This window comes from Erpetoichthys calabaricus, chromosome 10 (genome assembly GCF_900747795.2).
Source record: "Erpetoichthys calabaricus chromosome 10, fErpCal1.3, whole genome shotgun sequence".
NCBI classification, from domain to species: domain Eukaryota; kingdom Metazoa; phylum Chordata; class Cladistia; order Polypteriformes; family Polypteridae; genus Erpetoichthys; species Erpetoichthys calabaricus.
In genome coordinates this window covers 66,621,696-66,644,879 of record NC_041403.2, presented here as the reverse complement: position 1 = coordinate 66,644,879, position 23,184 = coordinate 66,621,696, and the positions used below count along the sequence as shown (strand labels likewise).

The 23,184-nt window shown below is 37.3% G+C and overlaps 1 protein-coding gene across 2 annotated transcripts in view; it reads right to left on the bottom strand.

Annotated features, from left to right (window-relative positions):
• Positions 1–23,184, bottom strand: part of smg7 (SMG7 nonsense mediated mRNA decay factor) — a 117,446-nt gene that overhangs the window by 34,777 nt on the left and 59,485 nt on the right. For both annotated transcript variants that reach the window (XM_028811344.2, XM_028811345.2), the window contains exons 5-8: positions 18,961–19,132; positions 15,062–15,133; positions 11,968–12,118; positions 6,864–6,999 (exon numbers count right to left, since the gene is read on the bottom strand). In XM_028811344.2, the coding sequence (XP_028667177.1) occupies positions 6,864–6,999; positions 11,968–12,118; positions 15,062–15,133; positions 18,961–19,132 (531 nt within the window). The remainder of the gene's footprint in view (positions 1–6,863; positions 7,000–11,967; positions 12,119–15,061; positions 15,134–18,960; positions 19,133–23,184) is intronic.

Sequence of the window (23,184 nt, the reverse complement as noted above, 5' to 3'; positions counted from 1 at the left end):
TGGAGTTTGGTTTCAGTCCCACAATCTTTTCTGCTGTCCAAATTTCTATCAGTTTGTGATCTGTTCCACTCGAGGCAATAACAAGCTGGACCTGCTGCATTCAAATGTTAAAGATGCTTAAGTGTAATCTAGTAGCTGCAAATCTGACCACAACCTGATTCATGTTATTCCCAGCTACAAGCCTGTTATTAGACAGTATCCTGTTACCACCAGAATAGTGAGGAAGTGGAGACTGGAGGCTGAAATTACTCTGAATGACCGTTTCCAAATGACAAACTGTGGTTTGTTGTTGGTTTGTTGTGTGGTTCAGTGCGTGAGCGACACTCCACACTAGTGTTTGGATGTGGATGGTGGATGTGCCCAAAAAAGAAGACTGACTGCATTCTCGTACCATTGCTTGCGTACTGAAGTGTCATCTGGCATTTTTCATGGAATTGCACATGTAATTTGTGAGCATGTTTATTTGGGGACACGGGAAGGCTCGAACCCACGACCTTTCGGATAGAAGTCAGCAAAGAAGTAGCAACAACAAACCACACTAACCAGATTTCATTTTCTTCAGTTATAATCTTGAATAAAAGTGCACTTGTTGCATTATATTTGAACCTTTTGTGAAAGTGCTTATTTGATATTTGGAGTTCAGTCTTCACACATTGTACACTTCATGCCAAAATGTTGTCGTTGATATTAAAACATGAAAAACGTTTGTCTTTTAGGTATTTGTTCAATATTTCTTGCATTTCCTGTTATCCTACACTTATACATATCTTTGTAGACATGGAACACATATGAAATGCATGTGTTTCTGCGGCGGTGGGAGAATGGGATAGTAGGCTACTTGCTGCTTAGAGGTGCGAACAGATTTAAGGTGGACCGGGTTTACAAGTTTTTTTGTAGGCTTTGGTAAGTCTAGTGTTAATGATGGGTGAGCTGAAGTTATTGAGCATGTCACTCACTTTGCAAAAAATAACAAAACGCACTTCTTGGGAATCCATGTATTCACTGTCTCATGTAACCTAACAGCATAGACTACTGTGCATGTGTGGTCAGTGCAACACAAGTTAAGCTAGTGTAGCTGTCTAAAATTGAGTGAGCAAACAACATTAGGGGGGGATAAAGCAGCCTCGCAATCTACATCATTAGATTAATTGCAAAATGTGGATCATCCTTACTTGCGTGGAGGTGGTTTGGCTTTGAAAAAAAACTGATGTTGCTCAAAAGACGACAATCTGCAAACTATGTCAGAAATTGGTTGCCGTTAAAGACAGCTTGACAACTACCTTATTTCACCATCTGCAAACTAAATACCACACAGAGTATGAAGCATACGAAAAGCTTCATTAGTCGGCTGTCCACAACATGTCTAAATCACGCAAGGTACAAGCACAAAAACACAACAAAACTTTAGCAGAATCGTTCTATAAAAAAAGTGCCATACTACATGAAAAGCAACACATGGCATGACATAAATGCCATCACCAATTACACCACAAAAGATATCGTGCCAAATCAAGTGGTTGAGAGGGACAGTCCCAAGCAACTTTGAAAACTTTAGAACCAAGATGCACACTGCCTTTCTGAAAATATTTCACTCAAACAGCTCTGCCTAAATTGTATGATTCATGTCACCAAACTCTTACGCATAAACTACAGAAAGTTTCACATTTTGCCAAAACAATGGATTTATAGTAAAACCAAACATCCGTGCCATACCTCTCCTTCATGAAGCCTGGCAAATGCAAAGCTACAGTTTGCAAACATCCAACTTCCTAGAAGACCATATAGGAAACATCATTGTGCAAGATCTGAAAGATGCGCTGGCATCCTGGTTGCTGCGAGAAGACCACATGATTTGCATGACAACAGACAGAGGGGCTAATGCTGTCCGTACACTATGGATTAACAACTGAGAGGCTTCTTTGTTTCGGACATAAAATGTAATTTAAATTAATCTCGTATGGAGCACCGTATGTGTAAGGCAAAAAAAAAAAAAACAGTTTGAAAGAATTATTAATCTGGTCAAACATAGAGGTGGGCGGTATACCGGTTCATACCGAAAACCGTTTTTTATTTTTTTTTACGATCTGGATTTTTCTTATACCGCAACACCGGTTTAAATTGCCTAAACGACGTTCGGAACGTGGCGCAGTGGGAAACTGTTCAAGTGGGGACCTTTTTCACTGCTACACCGCTAAACACAGATTTGTTGCACTAGGGCTCTTTTTCACTGCTACACCACCAAATAGTGGGCGGTAGCATAGGAATGCTGCGTGGTGAAAATGGACAGAGAGCCTGGAGATACTTTAGTTTTAAAAGGTCAGATGTGTAAATACTGTTTCTATACTACTGGATAATACTGCAAGCCAAGTTGTACTTGTTTTATTTGTTTTAAATACAGTGTAATGTACCTGGGTACTGTGTAATAGTGTGACGACATGTTTTCAAAGCCCGTCATAAGTTATATAGCACATTAAATGCTTTGTGTTAAGTGATTCTTAAACTGACTTCTTCTTGCACTATGAGGAGGCGCCGGCAGCGAACCCCGCACAGAATACATTCACTTCATGATCTTCCTTCTCTCTGAACATTTAGAATGCTAAAATAAATACTTAATATAATTTTCATGGTGAAATGCATTAAAGCATGCATTAATCATATGGGGGCACGGCGGCGTGCCTGCCTTGCATTTGCATGTTTTTCTGGTGGGTTTACTCGGCGCTTCACTTTCCTTTCAAAGTCATGTAGGATGTGGGGTTTTGTTGTGCTATATTGACCCTGCTAGTGTATGTTTTGCTTATATTCATCCTTTGATGTGCTGGCGACTCATTCAGAGATGGGCGCAACTCTGAATGGATGGCATAATTAAACATGTATAACGAAGATATTTTTAAAGTTCTGAACACTCCGTAGGCTAAGTTTATAACTAGTTTTAATTTCACAAAGACGTTTATCGTGTGGTGATTGGTTATGTGGAGAAAGAAAAAGGACGGATAGGAACTGGGGTTTTAGTACATCAGATAGAGACAAGCACGTGTGCAATAAAGAAAGCCCGCTCAGAAGAACATGCATTGAATTCTGTGCTCGTGTCTCCGACCACCAGATCACAAACCCAACATTTATACAATATTTAAGTTAAACCTGTGCAATACCCATTCATACATCCAGTTTTTTGGAGCCTCGTCACACCTGCGATAAAGTTCTCTACACTGAACATAATAGTGCAACTATCAGTAATAATACTATTATTTATTTTATTGTTATTATTTATTAGTTTAAATATTATGCAGTTTAATGATGAAAAAGTTGTTTAAAAAGTCACTAACGTGTCAGTGGACAGAGATTGTTAACATTAACAGAAAGTGTAGTTGGTTTACAAAAAATATTTACTATTTATTCCTTTTCTAAGACATATTCAGTGCAATACAACTTTTGACAAGCACTTCTGGATATTTTACTAAGTCTAAATGCCTCTTTGTATGGTTGAAAATATGTTGTCAAAATTATAGTTTGTTTTTGCAAAATTTGTTCAATAAAAAGGTTCTATACTTTGACTGCATCTGTCATGCAATGTGATACCTTCTCCATTAGTGCCACCCCCTTGAAAACTATCACTTTATGGGGCAATGCAAACCTGTATTAATTACTTTTTTTATTTCTGTAAGAAGCATATGCCTATGTGTTTTATTTTGCAAGCCGTCTTATGGGGGGGGGGGGGGGGGTCATCCTGAACTCGTGTGGAGGTGGTTTAGCTTTGAAAAAACTAATGTTGCTCAAAAGATGGCAATCTGGTTGGCGGTCCTCAATTCTAAAGCTTGTTTCTTCTTTCATTACTTAAAACACTCACACAGTTCTGCACCTCCTCATCCCTCCCCAATGGCTGCAGAAGTTGCAGCAGGTGATGACACAAGGGAGGGAGCAAAAAAGCACAAAAGTCTTTAGGCAGCTATTAAAAAAAAAAACACACACACCACAGGTCAGGTGAGCCTCTGCACACTGCAATTGAAAAAGAGATCTAGAGCTACTTTATTACACCTGAGGAGGACAATGATGAAAATCCACTTGTGTGGTGAAAAACACAAGAAGTACATATCGCCAAATTGGGGAAACTTGCAAAAAAGTACCTGCCTCAAGCAGCCCTTTTGAGAGGGCTTTCACAGCACCACAGAAAATATTGTAACATGTAGCTATGCTGCTCTGAAGCCAGATGATGTGGACAGACTGGTGTTTCATTTACAAACCTTGAAGTTTCCGTAGTAGATTTTGCAGTTTTATTTTTTTTTGATATCTTTATGAAATATTAGACAGAACCTGAAGTTAGTAATTTGTTTAAAATATTATAGGTTTGTTGTTTTTTTTTTTGTATCTTTGTGAAATATGTCAGAAATTGTTTAGAAATGCTATAGTTTTTTTTCCTGTGCAGTATTTGACAGAACTTTGTACAATATGTAAGATTTTTGTTCTTGCTTGTATGCTGCACAATTCACCTTACAAGAGAACAGTTTATGTTTATGCAGACTGTAATGTTCATGCCCTGTAGTTCAGTTTTGATTAGAATTGTATTCCCTTTGGATTCTTATCTTGTTTACATTAAAGATAAGTATATGTTTAAATGTGTAAATCCTGTAGGCTACTTTGAAATGGTTTACTCATACTTGCACTGTTTGATTTCAGTAATACTTTAATGTTTTTATGTTATTGTACCTGTTTTACGTTAATGAGATCTGTTTCCCTTAACTGTTGTGTCCATTGATCTCATTAGTAAGCTACGTTAGCGAAATTAGATCAATAAGACTTTTACAAACACATTCTTAAAGGAAGCAAATTATTGTCTAATTATCGTTGGCGTCAAAGTCCCAAAAAATATTGAGGTATCATTTTTCGTCAATATCATACACCCCTATTGGGGACAGAACACAGCCCTGAGGAGACCCTGACTGATACCCATGTTTACTGTCTGATGTCTGTTACACTGAAAGTCAGAGACATCTGGCATAGTACACATTCATAATAAGTCTGCTGTGGAGAAGCTCTGGTATGATTGTATTAAATGAAAACCTGAAATCCATAAATAATCTCCTGGCATAAGCAGTTGGAGTGTCTAAATGCTGCAAGATATAGAGGATAGCCATGTTCATTGCATTCTCAACTGACCTGTTAACACGATAAGTAATCTGAATTGGGTCAAGGAGAGAATTTGTGACAGATTTTAGATGCTGAAGAATGAAGTCATTCAAATGACTTCATTATTAGAGAGTTCAGTGCTACTACCTTATAATCATTCAGATGAAAAGTATTTTGCTTCTTAGGTGTTGGTATACAGGTTTTTTGAAGCAGGAAAAAAGACTAAATAAGAATTTATGTAAATACTGGGGCTAAGTGATGAGAACAATGCTTTAGTGTGGATGGAGAGAAGTTATCTGAACCAGGACCATTATGACATTTCTATCACCTCAAGAGCAAAGAAGGAAGGTGCAGCTGAACGGCTGATGGAAAAGGATTAGTCTGTATAAGGGGGAGCTTGCATTTGTTATCACATTTAAAGTATATCGGACAAACATTCATTTGTGGAGAAGGTCTGTTCAGCTTGGCCCTGCATTTGCTTTTTCCTTAATTACTTTGTCTAGTTGATACTTAGCCTCTTTGTAAACATTTTAGTTTCCAGTTTTATAAGCTTCATTTTCAGTTTTTCTTAACTTTTACAGATTTTTAGCAAACCAGCATTTGACATTATTGCATTAGATAATTATCTTCTTTGGAATATAGACTTCCTGACAAAAACTTTAGTAAGAAGCAGCTGTATCTGTGTAAATCCATCAGAGACATCTCTAAATACTTCCTAGAGAGAAGAATCCAGTTGGTCCTATAGGTTCCCGCACAGCCTCACTAATCCACTCATGCACTAGTTTTATTCCTGGTTTAGCTTATTTCAATTTCTGTCTATATGAAGGGATAAGAAATGTCATGGCAGAGTTGCCCAAAAGGGCCAGTGGAAAGGGATAAGCATCAGAAATAGTGTTGTAATAGTGATCCAGAGTTTTCTCCTCTCTAGTCAAACATTTCACCAGCTGTTAATATTTGGGAAAATCCAATGCCAAGATGGAGTTATTAAAGCCATCCAAGGTAACACCTGTGGAATCCAGATATTTATTCTCAGCAGCTAAAACTTGATCATCTAAAAGATGCATTTCAGATAAAAAGGGTTTGCAATGATTGTCAGAAATTCCACGAGGTAAGCAGCTTCTTCCCTTTATCCCAAGTTTAACATCAGTGTACCAAGAGTTGTTGATAAAGAAACACTCTCCAACTTACAATACATTTCCCTAATACTATGTTCATTCCATAACATAGAAATGATCACACTATAGCCATCTGTCCTAAGAAAAACTAAACTTTTAATTTGTAATTGAATGCCCTCGTACATATGTTTGTTAACTGAATATAAGAAAGTAAACAATACACAGTGCATAATCGGATTTGTGATAACAGAATGTCAGAAGTAAAAATGCAGTTTGCCTTTTAAAATCACTGACTAATTTCTAAAGATTTTAATTTGTAGTCAAGACTGAATACACAGATACTATAATCAGTTAAGCATGTCTAATGAAGTGTAGACTTCAGTTAACAAGAAGGATGAGCCACTAATATACAGTACATAGTGGTGGGACATCTACGGACAATCTATAGACACTGTAGAGGGGTGGCAAGTCATTTAAAAATGCTGCTGAATTGTGTTTAACCAAGGCAATAAAGAAAAAATAGCAAAAATGAACTCCATAACACAAACCATATATTTTATAATGTGCAAGAAGATTTAAATGAACAGTTGAAAAACAAGCTGAGCCCGATTTAAATGAAAACTGTACCTGAAATTGTTCTTCAAGCTTTTCTCTCAAGTTGTTTAGCTTCTCCAAACTCTTACTTAAATACACATGGCCATGGAACTTGATAAAGGCTTTAATGAAGTCTGATACACTCCATTTAGTCTTTACTTCGTCCCGACTATATTGAAAGAAATAGAAGTCAAAATAATGCAATTTTAATTATTATACAGTAAAATAAGTTAATAGGGTAATTTTTTAAGGAGTGAACCTAAAGAACACGAAGCAATACATATCGTGCACTCCAGAATGTTGGAGGCAAAGACAGTTTTCCTCACTTTATCCCTCTGCTCCACAGTGTAAAGTTACAAATCAAACAATTCAGATGTGATTAAAATGTACACTGCAGACTTTAATTTAAGGGTATTTGCATAAATTTCCATCACACCATGTAGAATTGATGACAGTTTTTTTTTTTTACATGGTTCCCCCATTTCAGGGCACCATAATGTTTAGGACATAGCAATGGTAGGTCTATTAAAGCAAACATACCTGTATTTAATACTTTGTTGCATATTTGTTGCATGCAATGACTGCTTGAAGTCTGCGATTCACAGACATTACCAGGTCCTAAGTGTATCTTCTCTGGTGATGCTCTGCCAAGTCTCTAATGCAGCCGTCTTCAGCTCCTGCTTGTTTTGGGGGGCTTGTCCCCTTATGTTTTCTCTTTAGCATATGTAATGCATGCTCAACTGGATTTAAATCAGGAGACTGGCTTGGGCATTCAAAAATATAAAATTTTTTAACTCTGAAAAACTCATGTGTTGCCATAGTAGTATGTTTGGGATCATTTCTTGTTGTAGGATGAACTTGAGTAGATAAGAGTTTTCTATACACCTCAGAATTCATTGTGCAACTACTAACAGCAGTTACATCATCAATTAAGAGAAGTTATGCGAGTACCTGTGGCAGCCAAACACGCCAAAGCATTAACACCCCCACCACGATGTTTAAAAGATGAGGTGGTGTGCTTTGGGCAGTTCCTTATTGTCTCTACACTTTGCTATTGCCATCAGTCTGATACAGGGTTGATATTTGTGTTGTCTTTTTCCAAAATTCTGCAGGCTCTTTTAAGTATTTTTTGGCAAGTTGTATTCTGGCCATCCTGTTTTTGTGTCTAACTAGTGGTACGCATCTTGCAATGTAGTCTCTGTATTACTTTTTATGAAGCTTTCTGCAGATACTAGTGTCTGACACATAGAAATCTGCCACCTGAAGACCATTTCTGATCTGTCAGACAGGTGTATGGGGCTTTGTCTTTGCCTACCAGTCCCTTTGCGATTAATGAGTTCACGGATACGTTCTTTCTTCTTAATGATATTCCACACAGTTGATTTAGGTAATCCTAAGATTTTTCCAACGTGTTATTGTTGTGTTTCAGCTGCATAATGGCTTCTTTGGCTTTCACTGGCACAGTGCTCGTTTTCATGTTTAACAATGGCAACTACAGACTCCAAAGGTAGTCTGTAGGCAGAAGCAAGCCTAGGTATCTTGTGCCTGTACTAATGAAGCAATACACACTTGCTTAATCACAAGCACCTGTGTCACCAACTATATCAAACTTTATGCTTGATTTTAAACTGTGGAACAGAAGGTAAATCAAGGAAAAATGTCTCTGTCCCAAACCTTCGGGAAGGCACTGTGTGTGTATTATTTATATAAAGTACTGTGCAAAAGTTTTAGGCAGGTGTGAAAAAATGCTATAAACAAAGAATGCTTTCAAAAATGGAAGTGTTAATCATTTACTTTCAATCAATCAACAAAATGCAGTGAATGAACAAAAGAAATCTAAATCAAATCAATATATCAATATATAGTATATGTCGTTCTGACGTCACATGTGATAAAGACCATGGAGCGGCTGCTGCTTCACCACCTGAGGCCACAGGTATGCCACGCCCTCGACCCTCTGCAGTTCACATACTAGGTGAAGGTGGAAGCGGAGGATGCCATCATCTATATGCTACACCGATCACTCTCCCACTTGGACAGAGGCAGTGGTGCTGTAAGAATTATGTTTCTGGACTTCTCTAGCACCTTCAACACCATCCAACCTCTGCTCCTTAGGGACAAGCTGACAGAGATGGGAGTAGATTCATACCTAGTGGCATGGATCGTGGACTATCTTACAAACAGACCTCAGTATGTGCGTCTCGGGAACTGCAGGTCTGACATTGGGGTCAGCAACACAGGAGCGCCACAGGGGACTGTACTTTCTCCGATCCTGTTCAGCCTATATACATCGGACTTCCAATATAACTCGGAGTCCTGCCACGTGCAAAAGTTTGCTGACGACACTACTATCGTCGGCTGCATCAGGAGTGGGCAGGAGGAGGAGTATAGGAACCTCATCAAGGACTTTGTTAAATGGTGCGACTCAAACCACCTACACTTGAACACCAGCAAAACCAAGAAGCTGGTGGTGGATTTTAGGAGGCCCAGGCCCCTCCTGGACCCCGTGATCATCACAGGTGACTGTGTGCAGAGGGTACAGACCTATAAATACCTGGGAGTGCAGCTGGATGATAAATTGGACTGGACTGCCAATACTGATTCTCTGTGCAAGAGAGGACAGAGCTGGCTATACTTCCTTAGAAGACTGGCGTCCTTCAACATCTGCAATAAGATGCTGCAGATGTTCTATCAGACGGTTGTGGCGAGCGCCCTCTTCTATGCGGTGGTGTGCTGGGGAGGCAGCATTAAGAAGAAGGCCACCTCACGTCTGGACAAACTGGTGAGGAAAGCAGGCTCATTTGTAGGCATGGAGCTGGACAGTTTGACATCTGTGGCAGAGTGACAGGTGCTCAGCAGGCTCCTATCAATTATAGAGAATCCACTGCATCCACTAAACAGTGTCACCTACAGACAGAGGAGCAGCTTCAGCGACAGACTGCTGTCACTGTCCTGCTCCACTGACAGACTGAGGAGATCGTTCCTACCCCAAACTATGTGACTCTTCAATTCCACCCGGGGGGTAAACGTTAACATTATTCAAAGTTATTGTCTATTTTTACCTGCATTTTTATCACTCTTTAATTTAATGTTGTTTTTTGTATCTGTATGCTGCTGCTGGAGTATGTGAATTTCCCCTTGGGATTAATAAAGTATCTGTCTATTTGGTGTGACCATCCTTTGCCTTCAAAACAGCATCAATTCTTCTAGGTACACTTGCACACAGTTTTTGAAGGAACTCAGCTGGTAGGTTGTTCCAAACATCTTGGAGAACTAACCACAGATCTTCTGTGGATGTAGGCTTCCTCACATCCTTCTGTCTCTTCAAGTAATCCCAGACACACTCGATGTTGAGATCAGGGCTCTGTGGGGGCCATACCATCACTTCCAGGACTTCTTGTTGTTCTTTACGCTGAAGATAGTTCTTAATGACTTTGGCTGTATGTTTGGGGTCGTTGTCCTGCTGCAGAATAAATTTGGGGCCAATCATACGCCTCCCTGATGGTATTGCATGATGGATAAGTGTATTGCATGATGGATAAGTATCTGCCTGTATTTCTCAGCATTGAGAACACCATTAATCCTGACCAAATCTCCAACTCCATTTGCAGAAATGCAGCCCCAAATGTTCAAGGAACCTCCACCATGCTTCACTGTTGCCTGCAGACACTCATTATTGTACCGCTCTCCAGCCCTTTGACGAACAAACTGCCTTCTGCTACAGCCAAATATTTCAAATTTTGACTCATCAGTCCAGAGCACCTGCTGCCATTTTTCTGCACCCCAGTTCCTATGTTTTCGTGCATACTTGAGTCGCTTGGCCTTGTTTCCACATTGGAGGTATGGCTTTTTGGCTGCAACTCTTCCATGAAGACCACTTCTGGCCAGACTTCTCCGGACAGTAGATGGGTCTACCTGGGTCCCACTGGTTTCTGCCAGTTCTGAGCTGATGGCACTGCTGGACATCTTCCGATTTCGAAGGGTAATAAGCTTGATGTGTCTTTCATCTGCTGCACTAAGTTTCCTTGGCCGACCACTGTGTCTACGATCCTCAACGTTGCCCGTTTCTTTGTGCTTCTTCAAAAGAGCTTGAACAGCACATCTTGAAACCCCAGTCTGCTTTGAAATCTTTGTCTGGGAGAGACCTTGCTGATGCAGCATAACTACCTTGTGTCTTGTTGCTGTGCTCAATGACATGAAACGGTCTTCCACAACCTCACCTTGGTAGCAGAGTTTGGCTGTTCCTCACCCTGTTTTAAGCCTCCTACACAGCGGTTTCTGTTTCAGTTAATAACTGTGTTTCAACCTACGTGTGACATTGATGATCATTAGCACCTGTTTGGTATAACTGGTTGATCATACACCTGACTATAATCCTACAAAATCCCTGACTTTGTGCAAATGTACCTATAAGAATTGATGCTGGTTTAAAGGCAAAAGGTATTAACACCAAATATTGATTTGATTTAGATTTTTCTTTTGTTCGCTCACTTTGCATTTTGTAAATTGATAACAATAATCATTATTTATATTTCTGAAAGCATTCTTTGTTTACAGCATTTTTTCACACCTGCCTAAAACTTTTGCACAGTACTGTATATTATATACCAAAGACACACACAGTATATACATATATACTGTACACACATATATACACAGTATTTTGCACTTTGCTGGAAAACAGAGAAAAAACTACAGAAGCGTGAACTTGAATGTGAGCTCCTTGTTATTAGAAAATTCTTTCTATTTCCAAGTTCCTAACTGGTGTAAAGCAGCATTAGCTACATTTAAAATCCGCTTAAGAGAGTCAAATTTGATGGTTAATAATTTCCATCATGAAGGTGTCAAAAACTACAAATAAATCAATGATTCATTTTGGCTCGAAAAGAAATGGTTAATTGTGAATCATATAATTTTAGCAGTTTTTTTATATTTTATTCTGGCTACAAATATCTGATAAGTATCTAATACTGGGGTAAATTTTAAAAGACTTATTGGCAAAAAATAAATTTAAATATGCATGAACAAAATGTAAACAAGATTTTACTTATTATGTGGGAAAGAATAAAAAAAAAATTGTATAAAAAGTACAGCTATACATAAAAAATAAAAAATGGCAATATTTTTGAGTTAATACCTCTCAAGAGCTTTTGACAGTGCTTTCTGAAGGTTTGTGGAAGCAGCAGGAAATGGAAACTTTACAGCAATACTTCTGCAGTAGTAAAAGATTGTAGTCAGGTGATCACCTTTAGAGGAAGCTAGAATAGCCAGCTGATTGTAGGGTTGCCCTAAAAAAAATATATTGTTAAATTTGCTTGTCAAAGTTTACACTAGAATTCACAAGTTTGGAATCACCCATACATTTTCTGACTAAAAATGAGGCTTTGCAGTCATATCTGAATAATAAATTTGTAACTACAAGCAGTATTAGCTATTTGCAATACTAGTAATGTCCTAGATGTATTTTAAAATCAATTTAATGGTATCTTTTCTATGAAAAACATTAAAATTTCTTAGTGATTCCAAAATGTTGAATATTAGTGTATATTAATATTCTTAAACATTTTAATCTGCAAAGAGATATGATTGCAGTATTGCTTACTATGCAATACTAAATTATAAAAGCAAACCCTATACACACACATAAAACACAAGAGCTGGGCAATGTATAATTTCTTGTGATTAAGCTGATACTTTCCTGTTCACAATGCTATAAAAATAAATGATGACTAAAGTACGAAAGAACTGTCAGTACTTAGCCTTTCTGGCAAAACAAGAAATTATTCCCCATACCATACATAACAAAACAAAAAAAATTACTGCAGGAGTGAACGAATTGTTAATGGAAATGGTAGTCTGATAGGCTACCAACTTTGCAAACTTGATAGACCAGGTACACTTTATGGAAGCTCAGATATATAATATGGGGTTAAGGTTTACCTGCAACTTTCTACTTGTAAAGTTTTCTTGTACACAAGTGCATTGCACTCTTCTTTCATAATATAAAAACCACAGCATCTTGGTAGAGAATATTTTAGCAAGAAGTTGATTTTTAAAGGACTATATCATGTTGATGTGTGGTGTTATTCTAATGTACTCTAATAATGCATTAATATTGTATTCAGGCCTATTTTAGACCCTGGAAATTAGTTCCCTTGTCAAAAACATCTTCAGTTCGACTTCAAGGTTATTTTGAGGTGCAATACGTCTTTACAGTGTCATAAACGTTTAGCTGACCACAGCCAGTGATCTATGTATAGAGCTGTGAATCCAAAAGTTAGTTAAAATGTTTGTAATGGAGTATATCCTTTTGAAATCGGACAGCTAATGTTCATTTTCTAGGATGAACACTTGAAAGGTTTGTCACTGGAGAATTGTTTGAACATTCAATACATCACATGTGATCAACAAGCTGCTGAATATTTTAGGTAATTTTCTCCGCTGTGGTAAGCCCTGTCAGTTGAAAAGAGAGTGACCTGCTGCTTCAGTGTACATTTGTGTGTCTAAGCTTTACACTTCTTGAAATGACACAGCACTGCATCATCATTTGTTAGATATTGTAGGCTGACTAGTAAAAACTGTAATGTTGCTGTGCCTTCTCACTTTTACAATCCTGAAAACAAAGGGCCATTTATCAAACAACACTGCATTCTCTGACTTGGTCTACTCCCTGTAGCCCAACACTACTTTGAGGAAAAAGTATCCTCAAAATTCAATATTTAGGGGAACACCGTGCCAAACCCCCATCGTTGCATAGTTAGAAAAAAATTGTGTATAGCACATGATGAAAATGCCTGCCGCATCCGATGTCATTTTTGTTGCTCTGAACTCGCAAACAGTGCGGATGCTTCAAAATGGCTTCAGACAGGGGTTACTGCAGTCTAGTGTGCTATAAGCAGCTCTCTTTAAAAGCAACACCAAAGTTGAGATCATACATTAAAAAAAAGATTATTTTATCAAATTGCTTGTGAGTAAGGAAATAGTGGATGGACCAAAATCTAAAACATCTGGTAGTCCACTGGGCTTTGTGAATTTATAGTTTGGTTGTCCACTCCAGACCACCGATTTGTCCACCCTTGTGTATGTATTTGTAACCAAGTATGAACAACTAGGGAAAAGGTTGTTTAATGCATGTTTAAATCAACATAACAAGATCCTATGTGGGAGACTCTTAAAAAGCAGATACTTCACTGCAAGCATCTATCTTGCATCCACAAAGTGAGCTGAGGTCATAACATTTGATGAGCTACCCCTGTAACAACAATATAGAGGAACTCTACCCACCCCAAGCTGGAAGCAAACAATTTACTGTGTGTATGGAAATCTGCTATTACTGACCAAAACTTAAAAACTGTGAGTAAAAAGAGATTTAATTCTATTGGAAAATGCCTTTAATTTACTGTGACGCAAGTATGAAATTTCTGCAATGAAAAAGAAGTCTTCATAGTTAACTAAAGGAGATCTATGTCTATCCTGAGTAATTTTTTTTTTTGACACCATGGGAATGAGGCCACTTGCACATTTACTCTTTTTTGTAATAGGCTAACTCACTTCAGCCCTGTTACACATTCGCCCACATTTAAAAAGGGGGACTGTTGAATCTGGATTTGGCACTAATGTGTCAGACTCTGACAGAGTCTGTAATTCCCTCCAATAATTTTACAAGAAAGTTGAAAACAAAGGAACAATGCCTTCACACAAAAGTAAAAGAAGCTGAACACCAGCCTAAATGTTGAAAAATTGATCAGCATAGAAAGAAATACCATTACACTTTTTTTTTTCCAGCATGCTGCTGGAAAAAAAAAAACTAAGTGTGGGAGGAAATGTGTCCTATCATAAATATGCACTGGAAACCCAAAATGTACATTATAACTTGAAATACCATTAACTCTGAGGTTTTATTTGATAAGTGGACTGTGCATGCTTTTTTCTCCAATCATCATATTAATTACATGCCAAGTGCACAACAAAGAAATTCACAGATGCCAGCTAAACTGTTTGCTTCGTGCATCCACTGCCATTAAAAATCTTACTGCTTTTAACATTTTTTTCTGTAGAGCAAAAAGGATATTTCAAAATGCATCATAAATGAAACCTGACATAAAAAAATTAAGGCATCATGCTGATCATTTCATTCATCCTTACATCTACAGCTTAAATACTATAAAGTATATCGTATAAATACATACATACATACATACATACACACACACATAACACACACAAATTACCATTTGAAGGTACAAGCTGAGCAGCATGTCGGTAGTAAGACTCTGCCTGACTTGTTTGGTTACGGTAGCGTGCTGCAAATTAAAACAAAAAATAATTTGGAGAGATCAGTCTAAAATATATCCATTATTAAATATTCACAGCTTTAACACTTAGCATAACTAACAGAATACATGATAAGAGAATTTGGATAATCAAGATACTATTAAGAACCAAGAAATAGTACAATCAAAAGCACAATGACTCAGAAAGAGAAACAAATATACTGTATTATTCAGTTATCCTTTATTCTCCCTCCAGAGTGAACGGCACTTTTTATATATATTTAACTGCCACATGACAGTTTTGATCAGTAAATCACAAAACTGAGATGGATAATTTTATCAGAAATCAAATAAAGTGCTACTATACTATCTGAAAAATATACAGCAGTGTGAAATAATATTAAAATCTGGATTACAAATACACCAGCTATTTAAATTAGATTTTTTCAGTATTGACTGTAAACTCTTTTACAAGTCATTTGCTAATTTTTAATCATGTCAGGATAATAGCAAAGTTGTTTTGGCCAGAAATTTGAGGAAAAGTTAAAAAACAGTTTCCTGGGGCTACTGATTAAGGAAGTTGAATGAGGACTAGCCAAGTGAATTTGCCGAGATAACAGTGTATCACATGCCTAAAAAATCATCTGTCTTTAGTCACATATAGGAAGATATGGGATAATGCATGATTGACAACAAAGAAGCAGCAGCTTAGTGCTTTATAAAGAACAGCCAAAAAAAACATGGAGATGTGGTGGTAGACCATAAACAAGGCAACTCACAGTGAGAGGTGATTTTTTACAGGAGTGTCAAAAAAAAGTAGCAAGCAAAAAGGTCAACTAGAAAAAAAAAGCACAGTGAAGTCCTAGAAGGTGTATGAAAGAATTTCATACGTATGACAAGAAAAAGAATACGATTGGCCAGCATGATTTGAAGTGGCTGGATTATCTAAAAAAATGGCTATATTATTGGAGCCAATGAAGGTGACTAGCTGAGTGACGGGGAAAACTATAGGGTGAGAGAATGTTGGTTTATGCCCAGGCAAGAACCAACACAATACTACTTCACTGCGAGACATATACAGGCAGGAAAAAATGCTGATATACACTTTTGGAAACATGAAAAATTAACATGTCATGGTGTTTTACTAAAAATTAGAAAAAGAAAAAGAAGGTACATGTGAAAGAGTTAAATGCCTGCCATATGGACAGTTAACAGAATAATTTTCTTCAGCATACAGTGTAAGACAAGGTTTTGCTTTTTGCTAGGCTTTTTGCAGCACACAATGATTATTCTGCTAAAAAAAAAAAAAACTGACTTGACAGAGATGCAGAAAGGCAGCAACCTCATTCTTCATCTGCATGCCAGGAAGCTAAATTGAGAAACTGAACCAATCTGTAGCTCTACGGTGTTAGCCCATACTCAGTCAGCTTTGTCTTCTGTATTGATCTGACCTAAATAATGGTGTAAACCAAAGTGTACTGATATGTCTGCTAATCAAAGTGGTGCCTAAAAAGATGCTCATCTTAATTTTTTAACCACAAGCTGAACTGTTTATTGCTCAAAAGAATCCTCTCAGGAACCTATAAGTACTGTAACCTATAACCTACAAGTACTGTAGGAATGGATTATATTGGATTCTGATCCAACCAGCAAAGGTTTCACCTCTTTGTAAAAGCTTGGTGTATGCACCTCTGTGTTCTCTCTGGAGCCAAGACACTAACATGCTCTCTATTTTTGCCTCAGAATTATTCTTATCTTGAAGTTATTCTTTTTCAAGCATATGAATAGCCTGGTGCAAGTGTGGTGACACCATCCCTAAGATTCAAACTTTCAAGCGTAAGCAATATGTGAATGACTGCACCTAATCTGGTGGAATACACCTTAATAAAATAAAGAACTCTCAAACTTTAAGCATGTGTGTTAGTAAAAGTTGTATTTTCCCCTACGAAACCATAGAAGACATCACAAAAACCCAACAGCAAAAGTAAGTTGAGGAAAGCAAAAACCACACAATTGTGAAAAGATAATAATTGCACTATGTAATTCATTTAAACCGTGAGCACAACAAACCCCTATGCTGGACTGGGCATCTTCCTTAATGGCTTGGTATTTTAAAAGTATTTTACTTATACCAAAGACAGATTAGCACTTTCACTCTGTTCATGTTGCTATAGATATTTTTAGAATTCTCATTTGTGACGTCTCACCTTCCAACATCTAGAAATTCATGTGACTTTCCAATGAGATTGTTGGGGAAAATGTGAGGTTGCTGCTGATTTGCTACTTGGGACTGTACAAATAGCATTTAAAGCTATGTGTAATTTTTAGGAGAACATAAAGAACACAGTCAATAGATTAAATATGCATCACATAATTCCTAGTAAAATTCAACCATAAAAATGTTACTTCTGGCTGAACAAGTTATTTTTAAGATTATTGACTGAGATGAAAGGTTACATCACAGTTATATGGATTATTGCTGTTAGACTCAAAGTGCTCCCACCTTTAGGACATTAACATTAAATTTCTGACTGGGTAAACTTGCATTTTCCAATTATCCAGTAATATATGAATGTGGTTTATATACCTAGTAAACAGCCAAATAAAGACCTGTTTTATCATGTTTAACTGTTACTGTGTAACAAGCTCATGATTCACTGTCAGATAAACTTTGGGCATTTACAAACCTTTAACTTATATGATTACAAAAAAGAAGCTCAACAAGCATCCTAATGATCAGCTGAGCGTAGAGTAGGACTGAGCCAACTGTGACATCATGTTAAAATTCACACTAAAAAAACGGTAAAAATCAAGAAATTCCAGAAAAGCCCTAGTCAAACAAACTAGGAACAACCTCTACTGTGTTATTCAGTATATGTTTGCCTTATGTCCTATCTTTTATTTTGATATATTGTATAAGCAACTATCCCAATTTTACAATTCTTTTGCAATAACGATAAATACACATTACTCTGCATCCTAAAATGAGTGTGGCTCAGTTACCATAATACAAATGTAATGGGAATGAACAACAATCTACAGAGAAAGGAAAGGTGAATAAAGTGGGACTACAACTAAATTGTCTAAATTATTGCCTTTATGAAAGGAGAACCTGATAATTAACTGAATAACAAACAAATCATTCTTCTTCCCCACAAGTGAAAATAGGAAGCATGTTCATAAAAAGGTTACGTGCAGGAGGGTTTGACTATTAGTAATTAGCAAAACCTCTGCTTGTTGAAAATATGGGAGACAGACGTCGTCTACTATTCTAGTATGGGTAAATATCAGAAACTGTGCTACTAAATTCAATGTAGAATACATATGAAGACTGAGCCATAAGAAAAACAATAAGTGCATGGAAACAGCTTTGGAGTCTTTCTTCTTTGGCAACTACAAAAAAAAAAACTTACTAGCATTATAAAAGTAGTTAAAGTTGAGAGATTTAGGATGGTGATTTAGAATATCAATGATCTCAAAAATTCCAGGAGTTTTAATGACAAAGAAGAAGGTTTGAGACTTGAAATGATTGCTGAGAATGTAATAAGTAGCATGCTAAAATCACAGACTGGGTATCGATTTATTTCAAACCAGTTTTGTTAAACTTGACTTGCATGTATGGAATGTTTTTGATTTTAATAAAATGAAATATAAAAAAATAAAAACACAGACTGAGGTGGTACTGGTATGTGTAGATAATTGACTGGGTAAGAGGGCACACATTAATCAAATACATGTTATGAGGCCCAAAGGGAGAATGAAGGAGTAAAAAAATGAATGAAGCAGCAGCATTTTATGCAAGGACATTGCAACAACCATATATATATTTAAAAAAAAAAAAAAGGATATGGACTTACCAATGTCTCCAAGGTGTACAAGGCAATGCTGGCAAATATAAGAGCATGAACTTGGCTGTGGCTTTACAATGGCGCTGGTGTTAATCTGTTTATTGCTAATTATTCCGAGCTGTGAAGATTTTACCCGGCAAGGCAAATCCACATTGAATACCGTGCAAAGCTCCTGCAGCAACTGAAAAAAAATTTAAGAATATAAAATCTTTACAAAAATACCATTTCCAATGCATATATTTTCAACAGTAATGACCTACAATATACTTTTACCTCTGTAAAACAAAGGCTACCATTTACTTTTGTTATTTTAGTTTTAAAGAGGAAAATGTTAGGCAGTGTGGTGTAGTGGTTAAGGCTTTGGACTCTAAATCATGAGGTTGTGGGTTCAATTCCCGCTACTGACACTGTGTGACCATGAACAAGTCACTTGACCTGCCTGTGCTCTAACTGTAAAAAAAGAAATGTAACAAATTGTATCATAAATATTGCAAGTCGCATTGGATTAAGGGGTCAGCCAAATAAGTAAATATAAAGGTGCTTTCTCTCTTGTATGTATGTACACATTTAAGATGAGGGATGTTCTGTATACAGTATCAACACTGATATTTAACATGTTTAGTAAAGGCAGTGACTTGTGTTACCGTCACGGATGTGGAACAATTAAGGAAAAAAAAAAAAAAAAAAACAGCTTATAACTTCAGCTTTAACTATGATCCTGATTCCAACTTTAGTATAGGCTAGGATTCTAACCATAGCTTTTACATGAGGCATCAATATCATGTAATGATTGGTAACTAATGATTTACAGTATTGCAAATTTTAATTTGCATTCCTGTCTCATATTATACAGAGAATAAGAAAGCTCGTAAATAAAGTATTGCAACACAAGATTGTGATAACGGGGGACTCAAAAAAGGTTGTGTGTATGGGGACTTTACACCCTAAGGCCAGGTTTATACTTCACGCGACACAACGCTTGCTCTAGCGTTCGCTGCTGCTACGCAAGTGTTGTACTGTTCATACCTGTGCATGTACTTTACATAAATCTGGAAGATTCCATCAGGTGGGAGTACGAGATATTATCACTGTGAGAACAGGTTCAGCTTTGCTGTGTTGTGAATTGCCTGAAACACCCATTAAATTCCAAGGACACCTTGCCGCAATATCTCTGAATAGGAAGTTTATTGATTTAATCCATCAATCCAGGGATGCACCTATTCCTGCAAGCATCGGGCATGAGGCAGAAACAATCACTGGACGTGGCATTAGCTCATTGCAAGGTGAACACCGTCATTTTAGCGTCACCAAATCCCCAAACCTGCATGTCCTTGGAAGGAAAACGGAGCACACAGTAGAAACCCACCAGGAAAACATGCAAACTCCAGGCAGGGAACAGAAGGGACGCGACTCCCAGAGAGGCAGGCCATTCCACCATAACGTGTAATTATTATCAGTTTTCATTATTTAAATTAACAATTTATCTGTAAAATGCAACATACATTCTTTAATGCATTTCATCATGATAGTGATATCAAGTATAAATCTAAGGATTCTAAATGTGAATGGAGCTGGAATATCATAAATGTAATGTATTCTATGTGGCGATTACTGCTGTCAGGTCAGGAGGAAGCCCCAAAAGCATGTAGCGATTAACAACTGGGTCGGCTTTAAGATGATGTTTACAATGGTCTATTTTAATGATAAAGTAAACTACGAGGTTAAAGTGACCAATTTGAAATTAAAGCCAAAATATCCACTTTAATCAAAAAATTCACCTTTTCACCATGTCCTTAAAAGATAGCACTGAAGATGGTATGCAAAAACCTTTAAAATGTATTGTGTCATTACGATGGGGAATATTTGACACGTGAATATAAAAGCGCCATGAATGCATTTGTATGTCGGCATTTTGCTTCACCACATCGAACTATTTATCAAACATTGAAGCATGCACATCGATCTCGGAGGATCCTCAAAGTGGCATCCTGTCACATGTAGATAGTAAACAGAGACCCTGAAGTCACATTCCGACTTTTATCACACTGTGCCCCCCGACTTTTTGCTGGTACTGCAACTAGCCCACACATTGCATTAATTTCTGAGGAGTGCTCAGAGGACATGTCAAATAAATGCTAGGACCGTGTGGCAGCCATGATGCATGCGCATATGCGCTCTGAGCGCGAAGTATAAACGAGCCTTAAAAGGGACAAGATTGTCAAGATAAAATTGTTCAATATGCTGCTTTTATTGTTACAGCTTTACCACTGCTCTCTAATAATAAGATTTGCTGGGATTGGTTCCAGCTGCTCCACAACCCTACCCTGAACGGCAGGGTTAAGAAAATGGATTGATGGATGGATGAATCTTCAGATTTCACATGACAGCAGCACTGAAAAAGGATTTAATTGAGGCTATTCCCTTCTTTAGGACAAATTCATTTTAATATGGTTCACTTTACAGTTAATCAAAAGAAGCTGTTAATGTTTACTTTTTTCTGCTTTTAGCTACTGAGAACATGCCTTCTGTGCTTTATATCACATGAGAACAAAAGTTAAATGTGACTTTTTAAATTTGCCTTACTATTTAGGCTATAATACAATACATATTAATAAAACTATCACCTATAAATCTTTTAAAAGTGTCAATTTTAAATCAAATTACATTTGTAGTTGGTGTCTTGGGGCTTGCATATAAATGTTTTTATAGTACTAGGGTACTGAATCATGTTAGCCATTATGGATGTAGTGAGAAGTCAAGCAAAATGACACCTTTTATTGGCTAACTAAAAAGATTACAATATGCAAGCTTTTAAAGCAATTCGGATCTTGCCTAAAGGGGCCTGAGTTGCCTCGAAATTTTGCATATTGTAATCTTTTTAGTTAGCCAATGAAAGGTGTAATTTTTCTTGACTTCTCACTACAATGTTAAGACTATAAAAAAGTCACAAAAATTACAGTTGGAGTTGTACTCCTATCCATTATAGTAATCCCTCGCTGTATCGCGCTTCGACTTTTGCGGCTTCACTCTATCGCGGATTTTATATATAAGCATATCTAAATATATAACGCTTCGCGGGTTTCTGCGAACAATGGGTCTTTTTACTTCTGGTACATGCTTCCTCAGTTGGTTTGCCCAGTTGATTTCATACAAGGGACGCTATTGGGGGATGGCTGAGAAGCTACCCAAATCAGATCACGCAGTTAAGTTCCTGTGTGCTGACTGGCTCAGTGACAAAGCGCCCTATTCGATTCCACTGCGTTAACCAGGAAGTCTCGTCTTGCTCATTCAGCATTAACGTGTTTCGCTGTGTAAAGAGTTAACTTTTGTACTCTTTTTTGTTTATCTTTGTGCATAGTCAAGCCCTTTGTTATGGCTCCAAAACGATCTGCTCCTACTACTGCTTCCGGGGCCGAGCCCAAGCGCAAACGGAAGATGCTAACGATTGCCGAAAAAGTAAAAGTTTTGGATATGTTGAAGGCAGGGAACAGCTACACCGCTGTAGAACGCCATTATGGCATCAATGAGTCCACGATTGTTTTTATTTAAAAAGGAGGAAAAGCATAGAAGATCTACGGCCACAGTGTCCTTTAACCAGGGCACAAAACGAGTTGTAAGTGGATGTAATAAGGCGGTAGTCTGGATGGAATTTGCTTTAGGGATTTGGATTGAAGACTGCCGGAAGAAGAACATCAGCGGTGCTACACAATCGCCTGAAGAGGCTCCTTTAGAAGAGCTGTAACACTCTCCTTTGTTGTGCAGTAAAATTAAACTCATCGTTATCGGACAAGTCATTGTGTCATTGTTGGTGAGTAACCATAATTAATTTTCTACGTACAGTACATATTACATGTACATAGTTTAGTGTCACTGTACACACACATTTTACTGTATACAATTTTTCTTGCATTGTACGTATTTGTTGCTGGTGGCCTGTCTGTCGTAATGGCTGTAACATATGTGATATCGGAGACGCTCAATATCTTTAAAATAATATTTAGGTTTTACTGTATATAAACAGTGTGTTTACATACGTACATAATTTCAACAAATCTTACCTAATATCTAAGAGAATACAAAGGGTTTATGCTGTATAATTGTGCGGGAAATGTTTATAATAGTGTGGGAGAGTTTATAAGGGCTTAAAATATATAAAAATAACCATATGATCATATAGTTTTTACTTCGCGGATTTTCACCTTTCGCGGGGGGTATTTGGAAGGAGATAATTTT